Raw genomic sequence first — 13,310 nt, 5'->3', positions numbered from 1 at the left:
GAAATAGTTGCGCTTTAGTCACACAGCCAGTACTCTTGGAGGAATTACAGTCTGCCAGATGGCATAAGTGCTGAGCAGACTACAGAAGTCAGTCAGGGCCTCTCTGTCCCTTGGAAATCGAGGAAACATTTGGCTCAGCCTCCCCGCCCCTGAGTTCTCTGGTCCATGCACGTGCAAGCCTTACTACCCTTTAGTCTCTTGCATCCCCACTGTTTCCAGGTATTGGCCTTTATGTGCAATCTCTGTGTGACCTGATATGAACCCCCCAAAAAACTCAGTCCCCTTCACTGGTTTCCACCAAAAATGGCCACTTGCACAATGCAAAGAAAGAGTTGGAGGAGCATCTCCTAAAGATATGGGGGATGTGGGAAAGTCACCTCCCCATTTCAGTTGACCCTTCCCCTCTTTCCTCTCCCACCACCACTCCCAGATTTCCTCAAGAAGGGCAGCACAGCTTTCCCTGCACTGGAAACTGTGGGAATCAGCCAATCCCTTGTCCCTAGAAACTCAGCTCACATTCCCTGCATTAACAATGATTTTTCACAAATGTCGGTTAAGATTAGGTTCAACCACATAGTAAAGAAAAATCCAGCCCTGGCTGGTGTAGCTCAGTGGATTGAGCACGGGCCTGCGAACCACACGATCGCGGTTCGATTCCCAGTCAGGGCACATGCCTGGGTTGCAGGCCAGTTCCCAGCAGGGGACTCACGAGAGGCAACCATACATTGATATTTCTCTCCTTCCCTTCCCCTCTAAAGATAAATAAATAAAATATTTTTTAAAAAAAGAAAAATCCAAAAGAGAAGTGTGTTATCTTCTCAGGCAGAGAAAACCTGAATGAAGGTAGTCAAACGCCCCACAAAGATACCGGGGATCCAAGCTCCTTCCTGTTCAGTGTTCTGCCATCTCAACGCTCCCTGATACGTGATTCATTCTCATAGTCCAAGATAGCTGCTGGAGTTCCAGCCATCACATCCATGTTTCAGGTAGCAGAATGAAAGAAGGCACACATCTTTCCTTTTAAGAAGCCTTCCTGAAATCCAACATGCCATATTTATTTCTGTTTCTTTGGCTACAACTTAGTCACCTGGCCATGCCTAGCTACTAGGTTCTGTAGCTGCAGACAAAGGGGAGAATGGATATCGGGAAACAGCCCCACAATATCAGAAATGCTGTCCAAAACCCTCTTGACTGCAGAGGATTCCAGATGCTAGCTGTGAAAGTAATGATAGTCATTGCACAAAATAGCGAAGCATCTTGGAAGTCAAGTTTCTTATTCACTACTTGGGAAGGCCATCTCTTATATAGCTGATGAGACCCCCAAGGTGGACAGGGCAGGCACAGGAGCACAGGGGAGAGAACAATTAAACCCACCAGGCTGCAGCTGGGCTGAGCTGGCCCTAAGCTGAGTGAACCTTAAAGAATGGGGAAGGGATCTGTGAAAACTGAAAAGAGGCAATAAGGAATTCTGGACTAAGAGAACAGCCTAGCTGAGGCAGAGAGAAAGTGATTCTTGTCATGCAGTGTGAGGACCTGCCTAGGCTGCTAAAGGCAGGCGTCCCAAATGTCCCAAAACATTCACCCCTCGGTTCTGAAGGGTAGGGTTTGAGGAGGGAGTTGATACAAAAGTCAGGTTGGGGAGGGGAGGCACCAGGTCACTCACTTTCTCCAGATGTTGTCATATGAGGATGGGGCCCTGTCATGCCAGATCTTTCTATTTTGTATGAAGCCGGAAATTTAGGTTTGCATGTGAAATCTTCCAGTGTCTACAATGGTGGTACCTAAAACAGACACACATGCGATGCGAGCCAAGCGTATCATATCTGCAAGCCCCTGGGCTGCTGTTGGCCAGACCCGGGTCCAGACACACAGCAGCCTGGCTCTCTGTGGGGAAAACTTTAGTAGATGTGCTATCCAAAGGGAAGAGGTGTATAAACAATGTATTCAAAGTGCATTTTTCAGGGTCTCCTCACAGTTCAAATCAGATTCAGATTTAGAGGTAAAAAGAAAACTATTGACTACTCAAGCCAAGAGATTCTCACTAGCGTGGAAGGGGTGTTTGTCCAAGATCACAAAGCCATTTGGGCGGGGTTAGGATTCAAACTTGGGGTTCTGACTCCCAGCCCAGTGCTCCCTTCTATCAGTGGGCCTCAGATAGAAGGCTGCCCTTTTTCTTGTATTTTTTTTGTACTTGACAAATGCCAGAGACTTACGCATGAGTTCATCTTCCCAGAATAACTGGCAGAAGAGGGCCAACGAGCAGTGGGACGGTCTGGCCTACCCCCAGGAAACTCAGACTCCTGGGTATTGCCTGTGGCACAGGGCCACCTGTTTTGGGAGCATCTCACCTGGCTCCAGCTTTGGGGAGGTTCTTAGTGAGTCCGGGGAGAGAGTTTGGAAGCCAGAACAGATCCCAGGGGTGTGTGAGGGACCTGGGAGCCTGAGCCTATCCCGCTTCCAGGCAGCTGGTGTCCCGTCCTTCACCCTCCCTTGTTTTCCTGGTTTAAATTACTGTTTGTTATAGAAATCTTGAAAACTTCAGGCAAGCACAAAAAATAAAATTCACCTTAATAAAACCACTGGGTTCTCCTATGACTTCAGCTCTGATCCCTTCAGTCTGCCTGTTCTTCTCTGTACAAGGAAGGAGACAGAGCCTGCATTTTATTATTTTAGGACCGTGGTAACATATGGGACATACGCCTTTATGGATGTTTTTTTAATTTACTACGTCCTGAGCGTTTCTCTTTACACTCTGTCTTCTTGCGTAGCAGCATTTGTGTCAGCAGCAGATTTCGTCATCTGGACACGGTAGCATTCATTTGGCCTCTCCCTGTTGTTGGCTGTTCTGATCGTCTCCACTTCCCTGTTGCACACCCCCTGGTAGTGCTTTGTGGCTCCCTTCCCCAGCACACCTTTCTAGGTGTGGAATCAGTCAGGTAGTGTGACAATCTTTCAGCCTCTGATACACCTTTTGCAGGCAGCTCTTGAGACACGCTCTGGGAGAGCCAAGCATTGTATCTGCTGGAGAAGCTCTCGGGGAGGCCTCTTTGCCTGTGCCCTTGCCCCGTGACCTCTGGCTTGCCTGCGCGGGTGCCAGTACTAGGCACTCCATGTGTCTTCAACTCATGCCCAGAAAGCCCTTTGGCTCCTCTGCCAAAGCCAGCTCTTCAGGAGCGGCCTTGCCTTGGTGAAGTACAGGAGGACGGGCGCTGCAGGCACAGGCCCTTGTCCCGAGCTCTCTTCAGTGGCCTTCTGACTCTCTGACATGTCAGACTGACTCAAGGTGACTGACACCTCAATTGGGAAGGAGCCCCTTGCAATTACAGGGGGCATCTGGGCACCCAGATAAAAAACACATTGTTGAGCCTTCCTGGGTTCCCAGTGCCATGGGCCGGGGGGGGTGGGGCAGGGGAGAAGGCAAGGTGGGTTTTTAGTAGTGGCAGGTGAGGGAGAGACGGGTTCAGTGACCTCTGCCCACCTAGACCCTACAAACAGGTGATTTTTTTTGTCTATTTAACTCTCAGCACATACAACAGATACGCAGTATTTATTGCCAGTCAATGGCCGGACCCCCCAACACATGCTGGCTGCTGCAGGAGGCCAATAAGCAACTGTTGTGGGGGTCCTGGGGGGGACACAATGTTTTAAAAAATCAAATGTTGGGGAGCACTGGGAGGGTAGGCTGGGATGGGAGTAAAAGGCAGAAAACTGTGCTTGAACAATAATTAAAAAAAAATACATATATATAACTAAAAAAATCATTTAAGAAAAAGATTTATAAAACAATTATTTAGGATGTTTGTGATTTACCAAAACAAAGGAATTCTACTAGTTTGACTACAGCTTCAGCATCTCGTCTGCTACCCTTCAGGCCCCAGCTGCAGTGTCTTAGGGCAACAAACCCCGGCTGTAAAAAACTTGAGAGAGAAGACACATGTCTTGAGAGAAGGGGTGAGTGACTACCTTGGTGACGGCACCATCATTCATCCCTCGGGCTGAGGCGAAGTCAGGAGGGTGAGAGGCTTAGTCCTAAGTCTGTTCCCACACTTGCAGGCCCCCTTTTCACGGCTCTGATAAATAGGCGGCTCAGGAAAAGCCATCGTGACATTTTGATTTGTTGAGGGACGATTCATTTTTCAAGGCAGGTAAAAGGCTTGTGAAGCTGGGGGTTTACCACTTGCGTGATTAAGAAGTAAGCAGCTAGGACGCTGGTTCTGTGGGGCTGCGGCTGACTACCTCTGGGGAGCTTCCCAACTCGTGTTTGGATCTGTCTTCGTGTTTGTCATCAATCATCTGAGGCACACCCTCCCCCCCCACACACTCAGTGCCTGTTCCTAAGAACTCCGGTGCGTTAATCCTGCTCTTCTGACCTCCACCCGTAGTGGAGGCAGGGAGTCTCATCCTCTACAAAAGAGGGTTGGGTGAGTTGACCCACCACGCTCCCTCTGGGCCTCACATCTGCCTGCCATTACATCGTCCCAAACCAGAAGGGCCTGGCTGGGGGTATAAGTAGAGGCATGACTTTTAAGAAGCTGATCCTTAGACAAAAATAACTTCACACAAATAGTACAAAATAGCCCCTCTGTGGTGGCCAATGTAGGGTCCTACTAAGTCCTAAAGGAGGGATAGAGCAGCAGGTTCCCCTGTAGACCCCACCCCCAGCCAGGCCCTGTGCCCACCCACTGGTGGGCAAAGGGACGAGGCTCAGGGAAGTGCAGCCTTGCCCAGGCCCATAGCTGGAAAGTGAACTGATCAGGAATGGAACCCAGACTTTCCTGTGCCAGAGTCCCTGCTCCATCCGCTACCAGGCTCCACTGAGGGCCAGAGAGTAAAATATTTCAGGCTTTGCAGGCCATGTGGGTCCTACGGCAACCACTTAGTGCTGCTGCTGTAGCTCCGAGGCAGCCACGGACGATATGTAAGCAGAGGTTACACTGTGGCTGTGCCAGTATAACCTCACTTACCAGCCGCCCCTGCTCAGCACCCTGCCGATTTCCTGAGTTCTGAAAAAGACAAGGTCAGGGCCTGGAGAACTTGCAGAAGAACTGTCAGCAGGAGTTGGGCCGTGTGAGCTTCAGGCAGTGCAGATGGTGTGAATTAAGTTTGGGGCTGACCACGGGGGAGTGCACTCAGAAAGAGGAGGGGTTTGCTGATCCCAAGAGGATCTGGATCGCCACCCTCAGCTGGAAGGAGGATTCGCCCCCCTTCCCCTCCCCAACTTGCTGCTGCTTCTGAACTACAGAGCATCTGTGCGGTAGTCCTGTCCAGCTCCCAGGGGCTGAAGCAGGAACCCCCAAGGTCTGCACGGGCCTCTGGGGTCATTACTGGGCATTTGTTCCATGAGAACTTTCATGTGTTTAGTGACTAAAATCAGAAGCTATAAGGTCCTTTAGAAAAGCAGACTTTTCTAAAAAAGACAGACGTCACAGCCTGCAAAAGCACTGTCCACTGAGAGCGGCTTCGGGGGGCTCCTGCAGCAGGGCCCCTTTGTCATAAAGAACGCGTTGCTCTCACCACGTGCCACGCCCCGCGCAGGAATCTGATGGACATTCTCTCGTCCTGTCCCCAGCACAGTGGAGTGATTAGTGGGTGGCCACATGCCCAGCTAGCAGTCGGGAAACGGCACAGACGTGTGTTCTGGGGCCTCTGCATATGATGAAGCAGAATTCGCCCAACACTGAGTGTCTCCAGAACATGGGGCTCGTCCACTCCCCTGTGCTGGGAAGGTCCCAGGCCCCAGGCACGTGTCATCCCCTCTCCAAACCGAGTCGCTCAAGGGTCATGTGAGGTTCTGCGCCGTCACAGTCACATGGTGGGCATCTCATCATAGGCGATTTCGTCATTGGACGAACACCACAGAGGGCACTCACACAGACTGAGGCTGTGTGTGCTACCCTGCACGCACCTGGGCTTCGTGGTGTAGCTGATAGCTCCTGGGCTGCAAACCTGCAGAACATGTTACCGTACGAAACAACACGAGATTAAATGGAGCTCAAGAAAAGATGAGGCAGTCAAGAGACAAAGCCAAACACAGCTACTGCAAACATTTTTTATAAGCAGAAAGAGTACATTCTAAGATAACAATAAAAAGGAGAGTAAATACATAAACCAGTAACATCGTTGTTTATCAGCAATGTTAAGTATTAGGTACTGTACATAATTTATACAGGTTGTAGCACAACGGGTTTGTGTGTACCAGCATCACCACAAACTCATGAGTAATGACTGCATTGCACTGTGACAGCTGTGATATTGCTAGGTGACAGGAATTTCCTAGCTATAATCTTGTGGGACCACCATCATTAACCAAAACATCCTTTTGAGGCACATGCCTGTAACTGGTAGCTTTTCACCAGAGCTGTCATCCCTCCCACGCCAAATTTGCTGGGCATGCCAGGGCAGAGCAAATTCTCTAGCAGGGGGCATCTTGGGGACTCTCCCCTTCCATCCGGTGTGGGTTCAGAGCTTGGGTCTGGTGCCCTGCCTTTGGCAGGACTCAGACACGTTAGCGAAGGTCCCATGTCCCTGCGTGAACGTCTCCAGGATGCTTCTGAAGCTCCACGGCTGTGTGTCCCCTCCAAGAGCAGAGCTGGTGTTTTGCTGAGCCAGCATCAGGCACACAGACTTGCGGCTCACAGCCCTGTCCTAGTACTATGGCTTGTTGCCCCTTTTGCTTGAAACAGCTTCAAAGTGTGTCCAGGTCAGTCCCATAACCAGAGAGGTCAGCTCCTGGGGAACTGACCCAGACCTTCAAAGAGCTAGGTTGGAGTTGGTTAGCGTGGCCTTTACACTAAGGCCTCAGCCCCACCATGGAGGTGGGGGCTTGCCCTGTAGGGTCCCACACCCAGCTGGGGCAGATGGTACTCCTCCTGCCAGGCTGGCTGGTTTCCTCCCACTTGGTCGCATCACCCACCACCTTGTTTCACAGGCTTTGCCGTGGCCCAGTGCATAAACCAGCACAGCTCGCCGTCCCTGTCCTCGCCATCGCCATCTGCCAGCGGGAGCCCCAGCGGCAGCGGGAGCACCAGCCACTGCGACTCGGGAGGAGCCAGCTCATCATCCACCCCCTCTGTTGCCCAGAGCCCGTCAGGTATTGGCCGAGTGACACAGTGGGGGGGGTTTGGGGGGAACCTGTGATTCCTCAACGCCAAGACTATTGATATCCAGCCTCTCCTCACCACCTTGTGTGAGGCCACTGCCACTCGGGGGTTCCATGCTCACTCTAAGGTGGCGCTGCCCGCGGGCTGGCTGAGTTAGCTCCCTGCAGGGGAGGAATTACTCTGCGCTGGCTGGTCCGCTGAAAGGCCTGCCCTGACCACAGAGGCGGAGGGGACGGACAGCAGGCCGAGCCTGCATCTAACCCCTCATCACCTCCAAAGTCTGAGGTGTCACAAGGAGGTGTCTCCTGAACTCAGTCGTTCGAACCCTGGCCAAAGAGTCATGTCCCTGCTCGACGCTTTTCCCTCCGTGACATACCGGTTTCCTCTCTAACTGTTCGGTGCAGCCCAGCCACCTGTGAGCATGGGTGCAGCTTGCTGCCTTCCGAGAGCCTGTCAGGGTGTGCTAGTGCCGTATCTTGCCCTCCTGTAGCTTACAGTCGTCACACAAGTGTCCCAGAGAGACCCCGTGAACAGGGAGCCTGGAATGGGGCTTGTGAGTGGGTGTCCCCCACCCCCATTTTCAGCTCCCACGAGCCCCTCCCACGTGAGCCCCTCCCTGTGCTGCGTGCACACCCAGGAGTGAAGGCACCAGGCTCTCACTGAAAGACACGGCTCCAACGTGCAGCCAGAGGAGCAGAGCTTGAGCTGGGGCGGCAGCGAGGGCCTTGAGAGCGTGTGATGCTTCTCACACCCCAGTGTCATGACCCCTGGGTCTGCTGGCCCTGGTGACTCGGCTGTGCACCCCCATTTGGGGACCTTCAGTGCTCTTCACTGTTCCTGTGAAGTACCATCCAGAGCTCTCGCCCATCGTATTTCAGGGGCAGCTGACCAAACTCTTGTTTAGCTGTGGATCAGTGGGTCATGACCAAAGCCATGTGCCAGGGCATGAGCTACCTTGGTGCCAGGGACATTGAGGGCCCCTGGCCTCTGTTCCCTCAGCTCTAGAGGCAGGGATCTCCTTGGGTGCTCACGCCTCTCTCTGTAGTTTTTAGCTTCTGCAGTCTCTAGCAAAGGGTTAAGCCAGCGTGGTCTTCCTGCCTGTGGCTCACGGGGCACCTCAGCCTGCCTGCACCACCCCCCACACACACAAGCATCCATTACCTCTGTCTCCTATTAACATTCACGAGGCCCAGGGAGCAAGGTCACCCTCAAGCCACCTCACTCAGACCCTTTTCCACTCAGCACCTGCTCCTCTCTCAGCCCCGGCGGGGGGAGATGACCGCCCTTTCTGAGCTATTTCTGAACCCTATTTAAGGTTGGCTGCATATCCAAGCAGTTGCTGCTGCCGTTCCCAGGCTCATAGCTGGGAAATTCAGGCAGAGCTGCCTCCAGAAGCCAAGTCCATCCTTCAGCCTCCCTCCAAGTACATCCCTCAGCCTCCCTCTGAAGCCTGGTCCCATGCTGGCTCTGGGGGCCAAAGTGCAGGGTTGTGTGTTTGCTTGTGTGTACACCCATGTACTGCCTGCATGTGCACATTTCTGTCTGTGTTGTGTGCACCCAAACTCATATGTACTTAAAGTCATGTCTTGATCTCCTTATGTAGCTAGGTGTGCCTTTCTTTCATTTGTAAGGCAGCAGAGCCAACAGTTAACTGAACAAATGAGCCTGTGTGCTTCTTTGCTTAAAACTGAATCCAGCCGGGAGCCACATTATCAAAATCCGGCCGTGTATGCAGATGTTTCCCTGAGCATGGCCCCAAGGGCCTCAGCTCTGCACCTCCCCCCGGAGGCTCAGGTGCACTAGTTCTTTTTTCCTGACCTCCCTCAGCCCTCCATGCCTACCCCCGTCGTTCCCTGCACGGTGCCAACAATGTTGTCCCCAAAATGCAGAGGCTGTTAGCTGGCTGTCGAGGAGCCAGGCAGTTCTAGTCAATAACTGACAGCCGAGCCCTCCTGGGTGTCTGCTCCCATTTGGTGCCAGCGGGTGAGTCCCCATTTTTTTTATGCCACCTGACAGTAGAAGCCTGAGGCCCTGCCTGCCTGTCTGAATCTCTGCAGGCACTGAAATAATTCACCTCTGCAGCAGCTTATGCTTCACTCTTAACCAAGGGCCCCACTGTTGATCCCTGGGAAGAGAGAGCATCAGAGTGCACGAGCAATTGCCCATCACAGGTACCCGGCCACAGGAACTGTCCCCAGGCCCATCAGCTGGAGCCACAGGTCTCAGGTGGTTCCCCATTTGCTTGTCTCTCGTTGCCAACCTTTCAGGCCAGCCGCAGCCTCCCAAGTGCATCCACAGGACAGTACGTAGGGTTTCTGAGTTCCCTGTAGGGCCAGGTCTACCCAGATGCTTTCATCGTCTACCTGCTATCTTACTGAGCTGTGCTGGGTGGGAAGCCAAGGGTGGAAGAAGGGAGGAAGGTTTTATGGGAACAGGTAGGTTTTAGCCAGTTTCCTGGTTTGATATTGGCCTGGAGTGGTGGCCAGTGTTCGGGCTTCTGACTTGGAGAGGCTGGCCCTGTGTTGCCTTCTCAGCAGACTCTCCACCCTCAGGGCCTGGCCACAGTCTACCAGAGGCGGCTTCCTTAGAGGACCAGCAGACAGGGGGTGGGTCAGGTCCTCAACCCACAGCCCAGCCAGGGCCCACTTGTCCCCAAAGTGGTTTTTGAGGGCACAGTGCTGAATCAGAAGCATTCTTAGCCCTGTGTTTCCAGAGCCTCCAAGTCTAGGAAGTCCCCAGTGCGGAGAGCAGCTGCCAGGTCCTCCGCAGCCCGAATTAGCAAACTCCGGCGGCTTCTTTGCTCTTGAAGCCGTGCTTTGCTCAGCCACGTGTTTGGGAAAGCACACAAGAGATGCCATCCACCAGGGAACGAGACAGGCCCCGTTTTCTGGGTCTCGGCTCCACGGTTTTGAATCCCAGAATTGTACAAGGAGACCTGGGAAGCCAGGGCTGACCCTCCCGCTGTTGGAGCAGTCCGTGTGGCATGGCACCCACCCCACAGCCCTCTCCGTATACACTGCCGTGCGGCGTCCCAGAGGATGCTTCTCCCCACGCTGAGCCCCCTGTGGCAGGCACTGGGCTCAGAAGTGCTTCACAGACACCTCTGCATGGAATCCCACCTCACGTTGTACAGTTGAAAACGCAGGGGCCCACCCAGAGAGGCCATGCAGCTTGGCCAGGACGCTGCTGCTAGTGAGTGGAGGAGCCCGGGTGTGCACCCTACTCGTGGAGACTCCAAAACCCACGCCCTACCTTCTGAAACAACCCTGCGGAATATCAGAGGGATCCATCAGTCAATGTCAGGTACCTCTAAGGGGTGCCACAGAGACTTGGGCCCTGGGTTTGAGCACTGCCCGTGAGGTGCACACATCTCCCTTCCAGTGAGCATGGTTGCTCAAGAGGCCAAATGAAAATCCACAGCCCATCTGCAGAGATGCCGGTGACTGTGCACCCCAATCAGCAAAGGCTGGGCTTGTAGCCCCTGTAGAGGAAAGCCTGGTGGTCCCCCCAAATCAGCAGCAAAGTGGGCCCCAGTCAGCCACATCTCCTCTGTCAGCCCAAGTGGGTGCGTCCCCAAATGAGGACACGAACCCATTCTGATACCCAGTTGTTTTTCCGCCTCTACCCTCTGTCCAGCCCAGGGGACCTTAAATTTCCTGCCTGAGTTTGAACGGGGACAGGTTTATAGCAAATGCAGGTTTTCTCAGCTTCCCATGGGGCCTTCAGTATGAATGACAAGTTTTGTGGATGTCAGACCTGATCTCAGTAGGGTCCCTCCATAAGCCTGGCCCCACGCTCAGCCCCTCAGGCTCTTAGTGGCTCATCTCTCTGCATCTTTTCTGCCTCAGTCTCGGTACCCCACCGACACTGTATCACCTTCCTCTAAACAAACAGATTTTGTTGAGCCCCCATGATTCGCAGCCACTGGGATACAGGGTGGCACAGTATGGTACGCACAGGCTGGCAGAGGAGTCTGCCGTCCATCAGGTGGCCACACCGAGAAGTGTCCAGTGAGAAACTACAAATGAGGAAACATGCAGGGGCTCCAACAGCACCAAACAGCTGCAGCAGGGGCCCGCAGCTCCCAACAGAGGCGTCATGGGGTTGAAAGTCAAAGGACGAGAGGCTGACCAGACCAGGGCTCCGTGAGGAAGGTGGCCTTTGGGTCGCTCCCAAAGGGAGCCGGAATCCAGCAGGAGATAGGGTGATTCCCTTTCCCCATCTCCCTGGGGTTTGTCTGTAAATTCTGCCATTCCAAATATACAGATCACAGTGGTCTGTTTTTGAGAAACAGTCCCCATGGCCGCCAGGCCAGAGCCTACGGCCCAGCACTGGCAGAGGGCCCCTTGCAGGGAGGGAAAAGAGCCCACCCAGAGGGGTCACGGGTTTGCTAGTTGCTCGGAGACAGGCCATGGATGCCTGTGAGGGGCTCTTTGCAAGTGCTGACCCTCAAACCAGGGCCAGTGAATATCCCCAACCAGAGGAATGGTCAAACCGAATTCTCCAGAAACCAAAGTAAACAACCAGAAAGAGTTGGGAGCAAGGGATTTTATTATCACCTTTAACTATTCACCTATCAATGGTGTGCAGAGGGGACTTTACTGTCCGGTCCCAACACCGGATACATGAGTTGACTTGTTCCCAGTGTCTTTTTCAAATGTGCTTTGAGATCTTCAAGTCCTTCTGGGGAGAGCTGGGCGCCCTGCACTGGGGAGCACCAGGAACCCCCCCTTATGGCCCACTCGTCCAGCCCAGCTGTCCCGATAGGCCTCAGCTTGCCCCCCAGTGAGAAAATTACAGTGTGGGCCTCTGCATATTTTTTCCTTAAACATTTTATTGTTTTGAGAAGCTGAAATTGCAGAGAACATATGGCAGGAAAGAGAAAATAGATCCAGCTTTGGAACCAAATATAGGATCAGTAGGAATTCTTCAGAAATATTTTCCAAGTTATGTGTGTGCAGACAACATGATGATAGATGACACATGCACATGCAAACATGCAAATGCACAGTCACACATGCTTCCACACGCAATTGCACACATACATAACACACACTCATGCTCTACATAGGGATTCTGGTAAGAAAATCATCACAGAAAAGATCTCTGTGGCCCCAGGGCTTACAGAGAGAAGAAAGACTGGGTTCCTGCCTGGAGCCTGCGGGGCAGGGCGCTGCTCCGCCGGCCCTCTCTCCTGGTTCCTCACCTGCTCCCTGAGCTGATTGTCTCAATGTATGGCCTTCACCGCATGACACCATCCCGTTCGGGCCAGCGTAGAGCCAGACAGCCCAAGACTGACCTGGGTGTCCCTGAACTCAGTAACTAGAGTCGGGCAGGACTTTCAAGGACAGAAACCCAAGTAAGAGGTATTGTCTTTTCTCCACAACATTTTTTAAAAATTAGAGTCAGATATAGATAACATAAAATGTACCATTTTAACCATCTTTAAACTTACACTTCAGTGGCATTAGTTACCTTCGCCTTGTGTTCTGCGGCCTTAATTTTAAGCTTTGCTGTAATTCTGACTTTGTCTCAGAGGGGATGGTTCCTTCCTTCTCAAGGAGATGCTCCTGACATGTTTGTTTCAGCCAGTTAGAGCCCACCCCCAGGCCGCTTGGTGCCGGGTCCCAGATCCTCCCGCCACGGTTCAGTCTCGGTTCTCAAAGGTCCAGTTCACCAGAGCGTCGCCTGGAGATTGCCACCTCGTGGCTGGGGAGGATGTCTCAGAGCGCCTTGCCCCCACGGCTTTCCCAGCACTCGCAGAGCTGCGCCGTTGGCTTTAGGGGGGGTGACACCAAGAACCGTCGGCCCCCTCATTTGGGTCAGAAATCTGCTTATTTCACCAGTTGGTTTGGCTCCGATCCCACACCCACACAGCCTTCCCTCCTCAGACTCTCCGCAGATGCAGGGTTCACATTGTATCTGCTGTTCGCACCGAGCCTGATGGGCAGTTTTGTTGTTCTGTCCCCCGAGGTTTCTCACTGAGACCAGATGGCGCCCTGGCCCCACTCTCTGCTTTCCAGCAGGACCAGATCTTCACTGTCTCCACCAAAGCTCAGCTGTCCCCATCGTGCCTCGTTCTGGGGAGCTGACTGGGGGTGCCTTATCTGGGGGGGGGGTCTGCGCCCACGCCCCAGCTGTCCCAGCTCCTGCTGGGCACTGCCACCTCCCCTCACGCTCTCATCGATGCTTAGTGTTCGTCTCTGCTCT

At 53.1% G+C, this 13,310-nt stretch overlaps 1 protein-coding gene across 5 annotated transcripts in view; it reads left to right on the top strand.

Annotated features, from left to right (window-relative positions):
* CLEC16A (C-type lectin domain containing 16A) overlaps positions 1-13,310 on the top strand; it is a 222,149-nt gene that overhangs the window by 202,380 nt on the left and 6,459 nt on the right. For all 5 annotated transcript variants that reach the window (XM_037069041.1, XM_037069040.1, XM_037069037.1 and 2 more), the window contains one exon: positions 6,929-7,090. In XM_037069041.1, coding sequence (XP_036924936.1) covers positions 6,929-7,090 — 162 coding nt within the window. The remainder of the gene's footprint in view (positions 1-6,928; positions 7,091-13,310) is intronic.

The sequence above is a fragment of the Sturnira hondurensis genome, unplaced genomic scaffold, assembly GCF_014824575.4.
Source record: "Sturnira hondurensis isolate 20B ecotype Veracruz unplaced genomic scaffold, ASM1482457v3 Scaffold0018337, whole genome shotgun sequence".
NCBI classification, from domain to species: domain Eukaryota; kingdom Metazoa; phylum Chordata; class Mammalia; order Chiroptera; family Phyllostomidae; genus Sturnira; species Sturnira hondurensis.
Note: the sequence above shows the minus strand (reverse complement) of the source record. Positions and strands in the feature narration are given on the sequence as shown.